Raw genomic sequence first — 16909 nt, forward strand, 5'->3', positions numbered from 1 at the left:
CATGATGAGCTAAATTCATATGTGCAGCAGCTATGCATAACTCTATTAAAGTCAGTAGAGTTGTCTGTCTTTACACAAGTGTGGAATTAGTCTCACTTGGCCAAATTCATCCTTGATGTAATCCTGCTGAAGTTACAGAACTAAATTAGCCAATTTTCTGCTGCCATCTACTGGACAAATAGCTAATTAAATTTCTAATATTTCAAGGATATGTTCTAGTCACTGGTATTTTTAGTAAAAGACATGGACAGGTCATGGGCAGTAAACAAAAATTGATGGCCCGTGACCTGTCCATGACTTGTACTATATACCCCTGACTACTGGCGCTGGGGTGGGGGCGAGCAGCAGCGCACAATGCAGGACACCTGCTGCTGCTGCGGGGACGGGTTGTCGGGGCTGGCAGGCTCCCTACCTGGCTCTGCATGGCTCCCCGGAAGCGGCAACATGTCCCTTGGCTCCTAGACGGAGGCTCGTCCAGCGGAGCTCTGCGCGCTGCCCCCACCCTGAGCACTGGCTCTGGAGCTCCCATTGGCCAGGAACCGTGGCCAGTGGGAGCTGCAGGGGCAGTGCCTGCGAGTGGCGGTAGTGCACAGAGCCCCACTGGCCACGCCTCCGCTTAGGACAGAGCCAAGGGACGTCGCCGCTTCCCCAAGCTAAGCAGTGTCCGGAGTCCTCACCCCCTCCTATACCCAAACTCCTGCTGCTGCTGGTGGGGGGCACGGTGGCCCAAGACTGCCCTTGTAGCAGCCGGTGCGGCTGGCCCAGGGGCTGCCCGAGCTGCTCAGGAGGCCCACAGGCCTGCCGTACTGGCCGCTGCAGAAGTCACGCTGGTCACGGAAAGTCATGACTTCCATGACAGACACACAACCTTAGGCATGATTTTCTACAGCCTTGCACTTTTGTGTAGTAAAATAGTAGTAGTGCATTATGCCCAAGTTTTCCAAGGTGCAAATGACAATGCAAGGTGCAAATTAGTTCTGAGTCAGGCTCTCCATCTAGTTAAAAAAAAACATACTAAAGGGATGGTTTAGATAATACTTAATCCTGCCATGAGTGCAGGGGACTGGACTAGATGGCCTTTCGAGGCCCCTTCCAGTCCTATGATTCTATGTAACTATATGATATATAGTGACTTAAATTCATAGGGAGTCACACAAATCCTTGCTCAACCAAATGAGAAAATACACTTTTATTGTAAGACTTTTTAACCAAATATATTTTAAAAATGTGTAAAAATGGCACCTGGATTGACCACTGCATGTTATATATATACCAGTCATTTGTTTGTGTGAGAGAAAAGTGAAACTTATTTTCACTCTGCAAAATATATTCTTTAAAAAAATAATTTGCCCAGTAAGTTGGATCAAGGAAATGCATTTATAGAGAGCTGCCAAAAAAAAAAAAAAAAAAAGCTGAGCTGGATTCATCTGTCTTACACTGGTGTAAATCAGGAGTAACTCTATTTGAAGTCAATAAGCCAGATCCTCTCCCTCACTCCAGCCCCTTTGTGATAGTCTAATGGTGCACATGGGCCATAAAGCTGCTAGGTTTCCCCATCTGGGGAGGTCCCCAACTGGCACATAGCCAGCATAGCTGGTTTCTGTGGTACCCCTATTGCAGCCCCCAGGCAATCATGTCAGGGATGGGAGGGAACATAGTCGGAATGTTACTGCATGGGGAGCCACAGCCTGCTGGTGTTCTTTAGATCATCTCTGAGGCTGCTCTAAAGCATGTCAGGGCCACAACGGGCATGCAGCTAGACTGAGAATCAGGAAGCCACAACCGGCAGATACTGGTACATCAGAGAACCTGACCCAATGGAGTTGTGTTAGTGTAAAACTAGGGTAAGTGACTTTTTATTTCTAGGATGTGGCTCTACCTCCTGATCTCTACCACTGTCGGTCAACAAAGGTTTTTTGCAGTGTTGTTGTAGCCTTGCTGGTGCCAGGATATTAGAGAGAGACAAGGTGGGTGAGGTAATATCTTTTACTGGACCACCTTCTGTTGGTGAGAGAGACAAGCCTTGGAAGTTACACAGAGCTCTTCTTCAGGTCTGGGAAAGGCACTCAGAGTGTCATAGCTAAACACAAGGTGGAACGGATTCTTAAGCATATGGAGTTAACATATGTTGCAAGAGACCATTCAGGGTGAAGTGGGCAGTTAATATCGCTGCAGTCCTAGGACAAAGGAGTATTAGAGGGTTACAAATTGTTAAAATTAGCCGTAATCTGGTGTCTTTAGTGAGTCCGTGATTTTTACTGTCTAACAAAGTTGTTATTTTAAGCTCCCAGGCTCATCTTTTGAAGGTAATGTGCAGGTTTCCTTTGAGCTTGTCTCTTTCACCAACAGAAGTTGGTCCAATAAAAGCTATCACTTCACCCAATTTGTCTCTCTCTTACAAAGGCTTTGTCCTTTGAGCCCTCCTTATTTCCCTATGAACCTTGGCAAAGAGTTTCAGAAATAAAAGCGCTATATAGGCACACAAATAACTGGCCTGATTTCAAGTACTATTCACCCAACAGTTGCCACTGAAACACATTGAAACTCTTTCCTGTTTACTTCCTGTCATATTGCCACTTCACTATCTTTATATTTTATTGCAGGTAAACTGTATCTTGGAGGCTTTTGGACATGCTAAAACAACCCTGAATGATTTGTCCAGCTGTTTTATAAAATATTTTGAGCTGCAGTTCTGTGAGAAGAAAAAAGTATTAACTGGAGGTAAGTATTATTTATATTATGGTTGCATCTAGAGGACTTCCGCGTCTGAGTCCCATTATGCTAGGCATATAGAAAATGATGGTCCCTGACCCAAAATGTTAATTGTCCAAAAGACCAGACATAATAGGCAGATGAGACAAGTGGAATTGTGGTATGAGGCAAAGAAGACAAAATTATAAAAATAGTAGCATTTGTGTAATTATTAGCCAATTAGTAGTGGGAATCATAAGTACAGAATTAAAAAGAAGCTATCTGTTCTATTTAACCACTAGAGGGCAGATAAACACAAGGAAAATTTGTGGAATACCTCCTATATTTCAAAGGAAACTATATTTCTATATATGTTTATGGTTTAAAAAAATAACATGATCTATTTACTTTTCTAATGAAATTAAAAATAAGTAAAGGATCATTAACGTAGATTACAAGCATTGGTAATTAGGGTTATAGTATGTACTTTACTATCTCCTAAACTAATGGTTCTCAATCTTTTGCACTGGTGACCCCTTTCACATAGCAAGCCTCTGAGTGCAACACCCCTTATAAATTTAAAAACACATTTTTATATATTTAACACCATTATAAATGCTGGAGGAAAATCGGGGTTTGGGGTGGCGGCTGACAGAGGCACAATTCCCTGAAAAGCTTCTGGAGTGGCACAGCTATGTGGCAAAAGCTACAGTCTAGCTTCTGGGTAAATTAGAGTGAATTGTCCTCATGTTTCCAAAATAATCCATTTTTGTAACATTCCAAATTGGTCTGTGCTTTCAGAGAAGTCCCCTAAGTACATTCTCTGGGTATATTTCAGTTCACAGAAATAAGGACAAAAAATCTCATTTGATTTTCTTCTGGAGAGCTCACTGCACCTTTAGTAAAATTAGATGGTTTATTCTTTTCCCTTCATGATGAAAATATCATGGTGTGTGTAACCAAAAGGATTTTTTCCAGTTGGAATATGATACTTATGAAGTAAATTTAAAACTAAGATGAGCAAAGCAAGGTTTTTCATTTATAAATCACTGCAGGATGATTTGAAGAAAGAAGGTGATTTAAACATCAACGTGGACTAAAACCACATTTTGACTTGAGGGTGTAAGATTAAAGCTAAAGGTTGTAGAACCCAGGTTTTAAAAATCCTATATTTCATGTATCTTTAATTGAAGTCAATAGAGCTACTCCATGTATAACACACACACAGAGAAACACATACACCTAGATTAAAATAACATTATTAAGGTTGCAAAGTCAAGCAGTCAGAAGTTAGGAAATGCCAGATTAAGGTTCCCTATGCATTATACAATACAGCCTTTAATTACATGATCTGAGATCAAATATACCAGGCCTTTGTGGCCCCCTGCTCGAGGCCCCAGTGCTCTGCTGCACCCCATGCCAGGCAATAGTTCTCTGAGAGGAAAAGAGCAGCTGGTATTAAATCTCCACACTTGCCTAGAGAGGCATCCCGGGAGCAGCCATTTTGGGAGCCATGGAGATCTGGTCCTCTAGCAGCTAGAAGGCCTAGCGACCAGCACCAGCCAGTCTAGGCCCAGCAGGCCAAAATAAAAGGAGCTGCCTGCTGCTAGCAAGACAGTTCCTGGCTGTAGCCTGCGGAGTGAAGAAGGATGCTTCCTAGGCCACAGTCAAAGGAACCAGGCCCGGGCAGGGCCTGTTTGTGGCCACAGCTGAGGGCAAGAGTGCAGGAGAAACCCTGCTGGGTTGATTGAGGAAAGGGAATTAAGCTCAGGTGGGTACGAAACTATTGTGTTATAATTGGTGCTAAAGGGCAAGGAACTTTTTTTTATTTGAGTTTGTGGTACCCAGGAAGGAGGTTGGACTGTGTGACCCAGCTGAAGGGCTGAGCCACAGAAGACCCGCAGGGCACAGAGGGAGCTGAAGAAAATGGCACCACTGTGCCAGGACACCAAGGGTTACTCCAAGAAGTGAGTGCAACTCACCAAAATATGGTACCAAAAGCAGGATGCAAGACTGCCTTTCGTCAAGGAGGGATCATAATACAAAACAATGCTTACGCCCATCTCAAGCATGAGATCGCCGATATCTCGAATCTGCAGATGAAGCAGCAGCAACAAGTCCAGGAGCATTAGTCTCAGGCTTGGTAGGGAGCCCACTATGACAGTGTCCGGATAGGCCCAGCCATCACAGACACCAAAGGAGAAGAAGTCAGACAGTCCTGCTAATGGGGCAGGTACTGTGGGCAAAAGGGACCTACATGTTGGGTTTGCCCCTGCAGTAACAGAGATAAAAGGAATTATTGGTGGGTGCTGAGTACTGAAGCACCCAGGGGAGGTCTGGATCACAAAGGATGCCTGCTCTCAGGTGCCAGAGACTCTGATGGCTGTTAAAGAGACTGACAAAACACAGTCCCAGAGCTAAGAAGAGTGAAGTCCCAAAGGTAATGTGTTTCATGTGTGGGGAGCTAGAGCATGTAAAGAGACATAATCTGGCAAGGATTTTGAAATGGAAATAGAGAGGACCTCACTATGGGGGTAAGAGAAATGATGTAACTCGACAAATCTAAGGTATGAAAGTCAAGACCCGGTTCTATCACACGGTTCACTGTCCCCGCTGTTTATCAGGGATATGGTGGTGCCTCCTTTAGCCACCGGGCAGGAGAGTTTCAGAAGTTTAAAGGGCCTGATGCAGGAGTCTTAACCCAACAAACAAACAAAACATTCAGAAGAACCCCAGCACTTGCAGGGAACAAAGCAAGGACCCTAGTGTGAGGAAACTTTTGGGAAGGTCCCAAAATTCCCAGGATCCCAGGGAACACGTGGGGCAAGAAAACTAATGAGATGATGGAGAAGTTATTCAGTTTAGAGATGCAAATGCGGACTTTCCTGGTAAAATTATTCAAGCAAAGGATGCAAGCCTAGTAACTAACCACCAGGCAGATAGGGCTAGTAACAGATAGTGAGAGAAATTACTTACTCGGACCTAGATGCAAGGGCTGGCTGAAATGCTCAAAAGGGAGCAGGGTCTTCCTCAGGAAAAAGCCAGAGTTAGCACCTGAGAGGTCCATCAGTTAAGGGTGCAGCTCTAACACTTATAAGGGCAGATGATGGCTAAAATACTCCAGGCTTTGGATGACTGCACATCTGAACAAGGTGTCAAAGGCCAGAAACCACCTGACTGGGATGGACCATCACAGTGGTGGCCAATACATAAGAGCAGAGAATCCTGATTTTAGAAGGGAAGCAGGGCTCAAATCAAAAAGAGGCAAAGCAGTAGCATGACTGGGGATAGCTAGTTTAGGAAAGCAAATACAGGTTTAAGGCTAGTAGGAGATATGATGATGTCCAAATACAGATCTTCCCTCCCTCCTTTAGAGGTGAGGGCAGTGCGGCTGGAATAGCTATAGACTCAGAGTCCAAGAAATGCCAGGCAAATGGCTATTAGACAGATAAAGGGAAGAGGGAACTAGTTTACAGGACAAGTTCCCAGGAACTGAAACAGGAGGAGCAAGGGCTTGACCTATTGATGGAAGCCTTTTGGAAAGGGCAGCCAGACAGGTTTAATCAACCAGCCAAGGGAAGAAGTGAAAGACACTGAGAATGGGGATAGTGCAGTGCCACATTGAAACAGCTGCTACACCGGGAATAGAAGAGAGCAAACAAGCTGTACAACCAACTGTGAGAGATCCAGGCCAACAGCCAGACTCAAGCACCAGTCCCTCCCCAGTCGTGCGGCTACTTTTGGAAGTGGGGCTAAAATCGAAGATGGAAAAGGAAGAAAAGAGGTTGCTAAAGGAGCAACTGCAAAGTCTGCAGGTAGCAAATCAGGCTGAGACCTCCCGGCTCCAAGAAGAGCTGGGCAAGGAGGAGCTAAAGGAGAAGCAAGAGAATTTCCAGCAACTACAGATGAGAAGGAAGCTGTTTAGATTGACAGTAGAGCCAAGATCAAGGAGATCCAGCAGACGAAGGATGAAGAGCTGAAATTTCTGCTGTTTTATAACCTGAAACTGCAACAGGATCTACAGACAGCTACATAGAATGTCTCTAAAGTGCAGGGCTAGCTACAAAGTCAGTGAAAGGAACATGAAGTGGCTCTGAAAGCCCTCCAGGACCAGATGCGGCACTGGAGACCCAGCAGATCAGTTTGCAAGAGTAGAATGTAATGCTCATCCTGGGGCTTCAGCAGCAACAGAGCGAGAAAGAATTGTTCATGGGAAAATGGGACAACCTCAACACCCAGCTACAAGAATCATTCTGATCCAATAACCAGCTCAACAAATAACCAGTAACAAATTGAGGAACTGAGAGGACAGAGGATGATGACCCAGGAGAAAGCAGGGAGTTGCAATAAGCACACAAGCATGGACATTGAAGTAGAAAGCTTGCTGACAGTTGACCAGGAAGCTTACGTCCCCACAAGGGAGTAGGGTAAGTATTCAAGTACCGCACCATACACCAATACAGAGGCTGTGTCAACCATAGAGGCTGTGGTGATACAATAGTCTCTGTGGCTACCCAAAAATCCCAACAACTAACAGAGTGCAGAAAATTAGAAGACAAGGTCACTGCAGCTGATAAAGTCAAGGAGGAAGTCATGGCATAACTCAACCTTGTAGAGGGCCAAAATGCACTATTCTTGTAGGAGCTAGAGGAAATAAGCTCTTCAATGGACTGAGGTTCTGGCTCAAGCCATAAAGTGAGAGCAAGAGTCAGCCCACCCGAGGATGAAGGAGGAGGGCGACAAACAACAGCACTTGCTGTTACAAAAGGAATTGAGGGAAATTGATGAAAAGTTAAGACCAGTGATAAAAGAATCAAATTACTAGAAAGTGAGAAGGCAGCCCTCTGGGGGAATTGAGCTCTGGGGAATGTCAGGCACAAGACAAACAGGCTGAGGCAGGACTCAGATCTCTGGAAAGGAAAGCTGCCAGACCAACAAGGGAAAATGGCATGCCCAAGAAGGAGCCACAGTGCAAGAAGAGGAGCTGATGCTCCCCCCCGAGACCACAGATTTGGAAACATCAACACACAGCAATAATCAAATGGGAGCTGAAAGGAAGACTAGCCTAAAAGCAAAAGTGAACGTTTCAGGGGAGAACAACAAAAATGATTCTCCAACCGGTAACATCACACACAATGTGATGTGGGTCCAAGAGGCTCAGAAATGGGCTTTCATAAACTCTTTAATGAAGGCCATAGGAAAAAAGATGTGATTTGGTAATAATTAGAAATCCTAAGATGGAATTGAATTGGATAAAAAAGGCTTTGTGTCCAAAGGCTGTGCATGTGAGTGTCTGCCAGAAGGCCATTCCCAAAGAGGCAGAGAAGCCGTCTTGCACAGTGCTGTTGGTTACCGCCAATGCTGTTGGAGGACTAGACTTACAAGACATGCAACTTATTTTGAATGACATACTGAATACTACATGACTTGTAGTATTGTCATATTCACTGATGAGACAAGAAAAATGGTTAAAGGGCTGGCAGACTTCCTTGAGGCAGCCAAACAAGAACTGTCCCCATGCTGGAAGAAATGATCAAAGGAGGTAAATAGGCCAGTAGCCCTATAGAAGATAGTCAATGGGATCACTCTGCTTGAACCCATATAGGCATGGGCAGGTAATGAATTGTACCCAGGGAAGTGTAAAAGTCATGGAAAAAAAGGAAAGGATGTTATCCTTGGACAAGACCAACACCCTGCTTCCTTTCTGCAGGGGGAGGCATGTGACAGGGTGTAGCAGGCCTTTGTGGCCTCCTACTGGAGGCCCTGATGCTCTGCTGTACCTCACCTCAGGAGCCAGTTCTCTGAGAAGAAAAGAACAGCCAGTATTTGATCTGAAGGCTTGCCTAGAGATGTATCCTGGGAGCCATTGAGATGTGGTCCTCCAGCCACTAGAACGGCTAACAACCAGCGGCAGCCAATCAAGGCCTAGCAGGGTGAAATAAAAGGAGCTGCCTGCTGCTCGCAAGACAGTTCCAGGCTGGAACCTGTGGAGTGAGGAAGAATGCTGCTTAAGTGTTGCAGTGTATGCACACCTCATCCCCCTTTTGGGAGTGGATCAGGGTTGTGAGGGCACCATGGTTGCAGTCTACCAGACTGTCCTTGCACTCAAGATAGTGTGGCCCAATGGACAGTGGTAGGGGAACACTGGCCCACCCGAATCCACTGGGTCCCAGCTCAGGGCCCTGTCAGTGGCAAGTCCACCCAGTCAGCAGGGATTCTACTGCAACACACTGACTTTACATGGGTGGGAGATACCACTCACTTCGCTTCCCTGGGCCCCTTCCTACTGTGTTTCTTGAAGCTGTAGTCCATATGTTGTTGGGGTCTCCGGGTTCCCTGGCATGGGTAGCTCTCTGGAACTCTGACTTCCACCAATCAACTTGAGGTAGCAGGTCTCCGGTCGAGTCCTTAGGATCTTTGGTTCCTGCAGTCAGGGGCTGTAGCGGCTCTTAGCCTGGAGCCTCCACCAACCATGCTTCCTCCTCAGTGGCCTGCCCAGACTGAGCTGAACTGCTCTCCTTTCTACTAGCACAACAGTTGGAGCATGCCCAGCATGGTATGAGGGGTGGGATTTCCTCCACCCATAGCGTGGGATTAACGCACACCCCATCACACTAGGCCACAGCCAAATCGTAGGGTCTGTTTGTGGCCACAACTGAGGGTAGGGACCCTGCTGAGTTGATTGTGGAAAAAGAATTAAGCCCAGAAGGGTAAAAAAGGGTTTGGACTGTGTGACCTGGCCAGAAGGCCAAAGCAGACAAGACCTGCATAGGCTGACTGACAGCCTGCAGGGGGCACCTGGAGCTGAAGAAGATGGCAGCACTGCTGCAGATACCGGGGGGAGGGGACACACAAAGAAATGAGTGCAACCGACCACATGATCAAGCCGTGCTGTTTTTGTCCACAGGACAAATAATGGAGATGCTCACTGATAAGCAGCTACAGTAACTCCTCACTTAAAGTCGTCCCAGTTAACGTTGTTTCGTTGTTGATCACTTAGGGAAGTTACGCAATGCTCCCTTATAACGTTGTTTGGCAGCTGCCTTCTTTGTCCACTGCTTGCAGGAAGAACCGGGGGGGCGGGTAGCGGCAGCTTTCCACCACCCCCATCAGCTCCTAAATTCCCTGTAAGGTACCGTGGCTGGGCAGCTGCCCATCAGCAGTTCAGGTGGCCCTCCCCCCACTGCCGTGCTGCTCCTGCCGTCTGCCTTCGAGCTGTTCCCTGGAGCTTCCTGCTTGCTGGGGGAGGGCAGGAGAGGGTGCTGATGTCAGGATGTCCCCCTGCCTCTGCCCCCCGCTCTGTACCCTCTCTCCACAAAGTGGAGGAGGGGGACAGGGCTCCGGGACAGAATGGAGGGAGCTTGCTGGAAGCTGTTGCTTCCTGTCTGAACTGGTTGATCTGCCTAAAAGGGCAACATACTTGTAGTGGCGTTACTGTACTTAAAGGGGCAATGCACGTCTCTCACTCATGCATGCACCCCCCAGCACTTTGGAAAGTCCGCACCTGTGCAGCCGTGCATATGCTGTCAGGAGGAGGGAGAGGTACGCTCCAGCTGGATAGCGTGGGCTCATCATCACGTTCAGTTTTTGCAGGGAAGTGTTTGCAACTACTGCCCTGCATCTATTGTGTTTCCTCCCTCCTGCCTCAGTCCATGCTGCCTTGTAGAGTGTGAGATTACATTAACAACAGCGTATTAACCCTTAAGGGCTCAGGCAAGTGCTAGTTCATTATTCAGCAGCAAGGCATTCCCTGGGAAATATTCCACCCTCTGACTCCACCACCTCAACCAAGCTGCATAATCATTCATTGCTGTGTACAATATTAAACTGTTTGTTTAAACTTGTTTAAAACCTATACTGTATATGTATATGTCTTTTGTCTGGTGAAAAAGAATTCCCTGGAACCTAACGCCCCTATTTACATTAATTCTTATGGGGAAATTGGATTCGCTTAACATTGTTTTGCATAAAATCGCATTTTTCAGGAACATAACTACAACGTTAAGTGAGGACTTACTGTATTATATATTTTGTTTTATCCTTATTGTTCAATGTGTGGCCCCATGCCTTAAATGTACTGCACACTATCCAAACCCTGCTCTGAAGACAGAATTATTATTTCCTCATGGACTTTCCTATGGCACTCATCGTTACAGTATCTGCGTGCTTCACAAACATTAACAAATTTATTTTCACAACAACCCTATGAGATGAGGTGGTGGTATTATCTCCATTTTGCATATGCGGAATGGACCCACTGAGATATTAAGGTCAAAAGTTTCTACTAATTTTGAGTACTCATTTTGAGATGCCTGGGGTCTGTTTTTTGTTTTCCCAGAATACACATTCTTAGCTGACTGATCTGGGGCCACACATTGAACCAGCTTTCTCCACCATGAATTAGATGCAGCTAAACTTCCAGGCTCTGATTCAGGATTGTTACTTCAATTTTATACCACTTAGTTGATTTCAGTGGTTGGAATAATATAGTGGTGAATCAGGTCCATTAACACATACTAACATGTAACTTACACCTGGTTACACATCACCTCTGAATTTGGCCCAGTGACTCTTACTGAGTCTGAGGGAGTTTAAGATGTCATCATTTACATGCCAAGGTGCCAGAAGACAAGGAATGTAGCAGGAAAAGTGGCTAATACGTTGTTGTTAGTAGCTGTAAGTTGAAATAGGCCATCTTACTGCAGTTTTTTCAGTGAAGTTACACCTGATTTATACCACTGTGAGAAGAGGATCAGGCCCATTGTATTGACCTGTAGATTAAAACCCACTCAGTGATTTTGTGTAACTCTATGGAAGAGCATTTGCAGCAATATTTACCATCTCTTGCACTGTTTAAACATGAATGAACAGTGTAAATATCAAAAGCACCAGATTCTCTTGAGATGTGACTTTATAACTGACATTTATGCAAACAGGGACAAATGCAGCTGGTTTGTAAACAAAACTTTAAAAATTAGGTCACGACCGGCAAGATTTTAGGTTGTTTAGAAACCTTAATGAAAGATGTTTTGTTACGAGGTCTGACTCACGTCAAATTATCATAGAAGATGCACACTGAGGTGCAACAAGAACTGAGAATGCTTGACAAAATTACAACCAATAATTCAATGTGAAGGAAGTGAGTAAGAGCCTCCAAAGTAATACAGTGGTTTGTTATCACAAGTGATTCAACATATGAGAAAGGACCTAAATTTTACATCAAACAATAACATCTCATATCCATTTTGGCGACTTAGTACAGTTATGCTTTATACAATAGAAACAGGACTAATTTGCTCATTTCCATGCCCCAAATATTCTGAGAAACAAATGTTAAGGCTGCTTCATGTTCCTTCCCTGAATGTGAATAAAATAAGTATATACATTAGAAATAGGGCTGTCAAACTATTAAAAAATTAATTGTGATTAATCATGATATTAAAAAATGTGATTAATCGCAGTTTTAATCACACTGTTAAACAATAGAATACGATTTATTTAAATATTTTGGGATGTTTTCTACATTTTCAAATATATTTCAATTGCAACATAGAATACAAAGTGTACAGTGTTCACTTTATATTATTATTTTATTACAAATATTTGCACTGTAAAAAAGATAAGATAATATTTTTTCAATTCACCTCATTCAAGTACTGTAGTGCAATCTCTTTATAGTGAAAGTGCAACTTTAAAATTTTGAATTTTTTTACATAAATGCACTCAAAAATAACACAATGTAAAACTTTAGAGCCAACAAGTCCCATCAGTCTTACTTCTCGTTCAGCCAATCGCTCAGATAAACAAGTTTGTTTACATTTAAGGAAGGTAATGTTGCCTTCTGCTTATTTACAATGTCACCTGAACGTGAGAACAGGTGTTTGCATGGCACTGTTGTAACTGGTGTTGCAAGGTATTTACTTGCCAGATATGCTAAACATTTGTATGCCCCTTCATGCTTCGACCGCTATTCCACAGGACATGCTTCCATGCGGATGATGCTCGTTTAAAAAAACTGTGCCTTAATTAAATTTGTGACTGAACTCCTTGGGGGAGAATTGTATGTCTCCTGCTCTGTGGTTTTACCCACATTCTGCCACATATTTTGTGTTATGGCAATCTTGGATGATGTCCCAGCACATGTTGTTCAATTTAAGAACACTTTCACTGCAGATATGACAAAACACAAAGAAGCTACCTGTGACAGGTTCCCCCCCTACGGGGTGCCACCTAGGACTTGGGGTATCACTGAGCCTGCTTGACCCACCAGCCTAGGCTCCCTGTCACCCTGTAATGCTGCGACAAGCTGCAGACGCTCCCAGTCTCACACTTTCACCAGCACACAGGTAGGGACACATCCAGCTGCAGAAACACACAGACGCTGAAATCAGCTAAGGAATTACCCAATACTGGAGTGCATACCCACCTCTAGAGGGTAAACCCAAAATTGTGCTGTCTTGCGCTGCACAGAGAACTGTACAGCGTAAGCTCATGAAATTTGCCCTCTCCCTCAATGTGGAGAGGGATATATACAGCTTTCTGCCCCAAGTTATGATTTCTACATGCACTGGTTTTAGACAAAACAGAACAAGTTTATTAACTACAAAGATAGATTTTAAGTGATTATAAGGGATAGCAAACAAATCAAAGCAGACTACCTAGCAAATAAAACAAAAACTCAATCTAAGCTTAATATACTAATTAAATTGGATATGAACAGCAAATTCTCACCCTAAATGTTGTTCTAGGCAGTTTGCAGAGAGTCTTGAAGGCAAGCTGCACTTGTTCGCAGCTTAAATCTCTAGATATTCCATTCACAGGCTAGACAACCCTCTAGCCTGGGGTCAGCCCTTCCCCCGAGTTCAGTCCTTTTGTTTCTCAGGTGTTTCCAGGAGTCCTCTTTCTTGGGCAGGGAGTCAGTGAAGAGCGAACTGTGATGGTTTCACTCCCCTGCCTTAAATAGTTTTTGCATATGGCGGGAATCCTTTGTCTCGCAGGTTGATTCCCCACCCCGAGTCAGTGGAAAAACACTAGTAGTATCATGGAGTCCAGTACCAGGTGACTTGTTCACATGTCCCTGCAGTCATAACTCAGAGGCTGTTTGAGGCAGGTGGGTGATTAGCATCTTCTGAAGCCTATTGTTCTCCCAAATCGCTCTTCCCAGCGAGCCATTTAGACTGATTGCAATCTGTCTAGTGGGTGTTCCCCAAGTGTAAACACATTTGTAATAGATGCATAGACAATATTCCTAACTTCAGATACAAAAATGATATATGCATACAAGTAGGGTAATCATATTCAGTAAATCATAACCTTTCCAATGATATCTCACATGCCTTATCGTGCACAAAATACATCATAATTTTGCCATACTCATAATAATATTACTATGAAGAATATGGGGCATAATGCTAGATGTTAGATTTCTAAAGATAACTACAGCACTCAACCCAAGGTTTAAGAATCTGCAGTGCCTTCCAAAATCTGAGAGGGATGAAGTGTGGAACATGCTGTCAGCAGTCTTAAAAGAGCAGCACACTGATACAGGCTCTAAAGTTTTACACTGTTTTGTTTTTGAGTGCAGTTATCAACCAAGAAAAAATCTACATTTGGAAGTTTCACTTGCACGATAAAGAGATTGTATGAGGTAAACTGAAAAATACTATTTATTTTATCTTTTTTACAATGCAAATATTTATAATAAAAATAATCATATAAAATGAGCAATGTATACTTTGTATTCTGCATTGTAATTGAAATCAATATATTTGAAAATGTAGAAAAACATCCAAACATATTTATAATAAATTTCAGTTGGTATTCTATTATTGTTTAACAATGTGATTAAAACGGCCATTAATCCCAATTAATTTTTAATAGAGTTAATTTGTTTTGAGTTAATTGCTTGAGTTAACTGCGATTAACTGACAGCCCTAATTAGAAAGGACATTTTTCACCCTAAAAATGTGCCTTAGTGCACAGCTGAAAAATGGAGACTGATAGTCCTCATAAGTCAGGGTCTTAAAAAATGACAAAATCCTGTAGTTGGTTTTAAGATTCAGGATTCCTATTTCTTCTCTTCTCTTCTCTTCTCTATAGGGTCTTATACCTCCTTCATCACAATAGTATCTGAGGGTCTTCCTGTAGTACATTAAGTAATATCACTAACATCTGCCACACATGGTTATTCTTTCTTTCATCTTCTCCCCAAGGTAGGAATGGTGTATGCAATTGAGTGTTTGTGTTTGGTAGGGTTATTTATCTTTTTTTATATACATACTGCTATGAATTTATATTAGAGAAGGCAGGGCAAAGAAACACACCGTGGTTTTGGAGCAGAAAGTGGTGAGCTTTCTGGTGGTTCTTAGTTTCTGAGGAAATTCAAGGACCATCACAAATCTCACTATCTTCTGATTGAAAAGCAAGGTGCGTTTCTTTGATCTTGGCTTCTGTAATACAATCACATAGTGTGTACATAATAAATAACCCTACCAAACCCAAACATCAACAGCTTCCAGCAAGCCTCTGAAAGAGCTCCATCTGCTTACAGATGAGGTTTACCCTTATAGAAGAAAGTTCCATTTTGCCTGAGAAGCGGAGTTGTCGGTCACAGTCTACATAGAATCATAGAAATGTAGGACTGAAAGAGACCTTGATAGGTCATCTTTCATCTTGATAGATCATCTAGTCCATCCCCCAATGCTGAGGCAGGACCAAGTATACCTAGAGCATCTCTGTGAGGTGACTGTCTAACCTGTCCTTAAAAACCTCCAATGATGGGGATTCCACAACCTTGCTTGGTAACCTATTCTGGTACTTAAATTTTTCTAACTTTAAGGGTAATTTCCTAATAGCTAACCTAAATCTCTCTTGCTGCAGATTAAGCCAATTACTTCTTGTCCTATCTTAAGTGCACATAGAGAACAATTGATAACCATCCTCTTTCTAACAGCCCTTAACATATTTGAAAACTAGTATTGGGTCCCCCCTTGGTCTTCTTTTCTCAAGATTAAACACGCCCAGTGTTTTTTGCCTTTCTTTTTAGGTCAGGTTTTCTAAACTTCCTATCATTTTTGTTGTACTTCTCTGGACTCTCTCCAACTCATCCATATCTTTCTTAAAAGTGTAGCTACCAAAACTGGAGACAATACTCCAGCTGATGCCTCACCAGTACTGAGTAGAGGGGAACAATAGTATTTTTTGTACCTGCATCACATTGCTGGTTCATATTCAATTTGTAATCCACTATAACCCCCAGATCCCTTTCAGTAGTACTATTGCTTAGTCAGTGATTCCTCAACTTGTAATTGGTTGTTTGATTTTTTTCCTTCCTAATGTAGAGCTTTGAACTTGCCTTTATTGAATTTCATCTCACAGACTTTAAGGTCAGAAGGGACCACCATGATCATCCAGTCTGACCTCCTGCATATTGCAGGCCACAGAACCTCACCCACCCACTCCTGTAACAGTCCCATAACCTCTGGCTGATTTACTGAAGTCCTCAAATAATGATTTAAAGACATCACGTAACGGATATTCCACCATTTATACTAGTTTAAAGCTGAAAGTGACCCATGCTCTAGGCTGCAGAAATCTTGTTGAATTCAGACCAGTTCTACAATTTGTTAAGATCATTTTGAATTCCAATCCTGTCCTCCAAAGTGCTTGCAACCTGTCCAAGTTTGGTGTCATCCACAGATTTTATAAGGATACTCTTCAATCCATTATCCAAGCTATTAATGAAAGTATTGAATAATATCAGACCCATGACAGACCCCTGCAGAACCCTACACTATACATGTTCCCTATTTGATAGCAAACCCTTGATAGCTACCCTTTGAGTTCAGTTTTTCAACCAGTTGTTCCACCCACCTTATAGTTCATTTCAACTAAACCACATTTCCTTACTTTGCTTATGAAAAAAGCATGTGGGACAACATAAAAGCCTTACCAAAAACAAAATATATCACATCTACTGCTTCCTCTCTATCCACTAGGCCAGTAACCCTGTCAAAGAAGGAAATTCGGTTCATCCGGCATGGTTTGTGCTTGACAAACCCATGCTGGCTATTATTCCAAGCTTTAGGTGATCTTTTAGATATGCTGGGTCCAAGTCATTGAGTGCCTTGAAGATAAGGACCAAGAGTTTGAACTTGACTCAATAGAAAATCAGTATAGAAAGCAGAGGACAGGCTTGATGCACTTGTGGTAGCCCATG

At 43.3% G+C, this 16909-nt stretch overlaps 1 protein-coding gene across 4 annotated transcripts in view; it reads left to right on the plus strand.

The window, feature by feature from the left end:
• The window catches only part of MYO16 (myosin XVI), a 579449-nt gene that overhangs the window by 335003 nt on the left and 227537 nt on the right, over positions 1–16909 (plus strand). For all 4 annotated transcript variants that reach the window (XM_037896729.2, XM_037896722.2, XM_043535412.1 and 1 more), the window contains exon 15: positions 2604–2721. In XM_037896729.2, coding sequence (XP_037752657.1) covers positions 2604–2721 — 118 coding nt within the window. The remainder of the gene's footprint in view (positions 1–2603; positions 2722–16909) is intronic.

Source organism: Chelonia mydas, chromosome 1, assembly GCF_015237465.2.
Source record: "Chelonia mydas isolate rCheMyd1 chromosome 1, rCheMyd1.pri.v2, whole genome shotgun sequence".
NCBI classification, from domain to species: Eukaryota; Metazoa; Chordata; order Testudines; family Cheloniidae; genus Chelonia; species Chelonia mydas.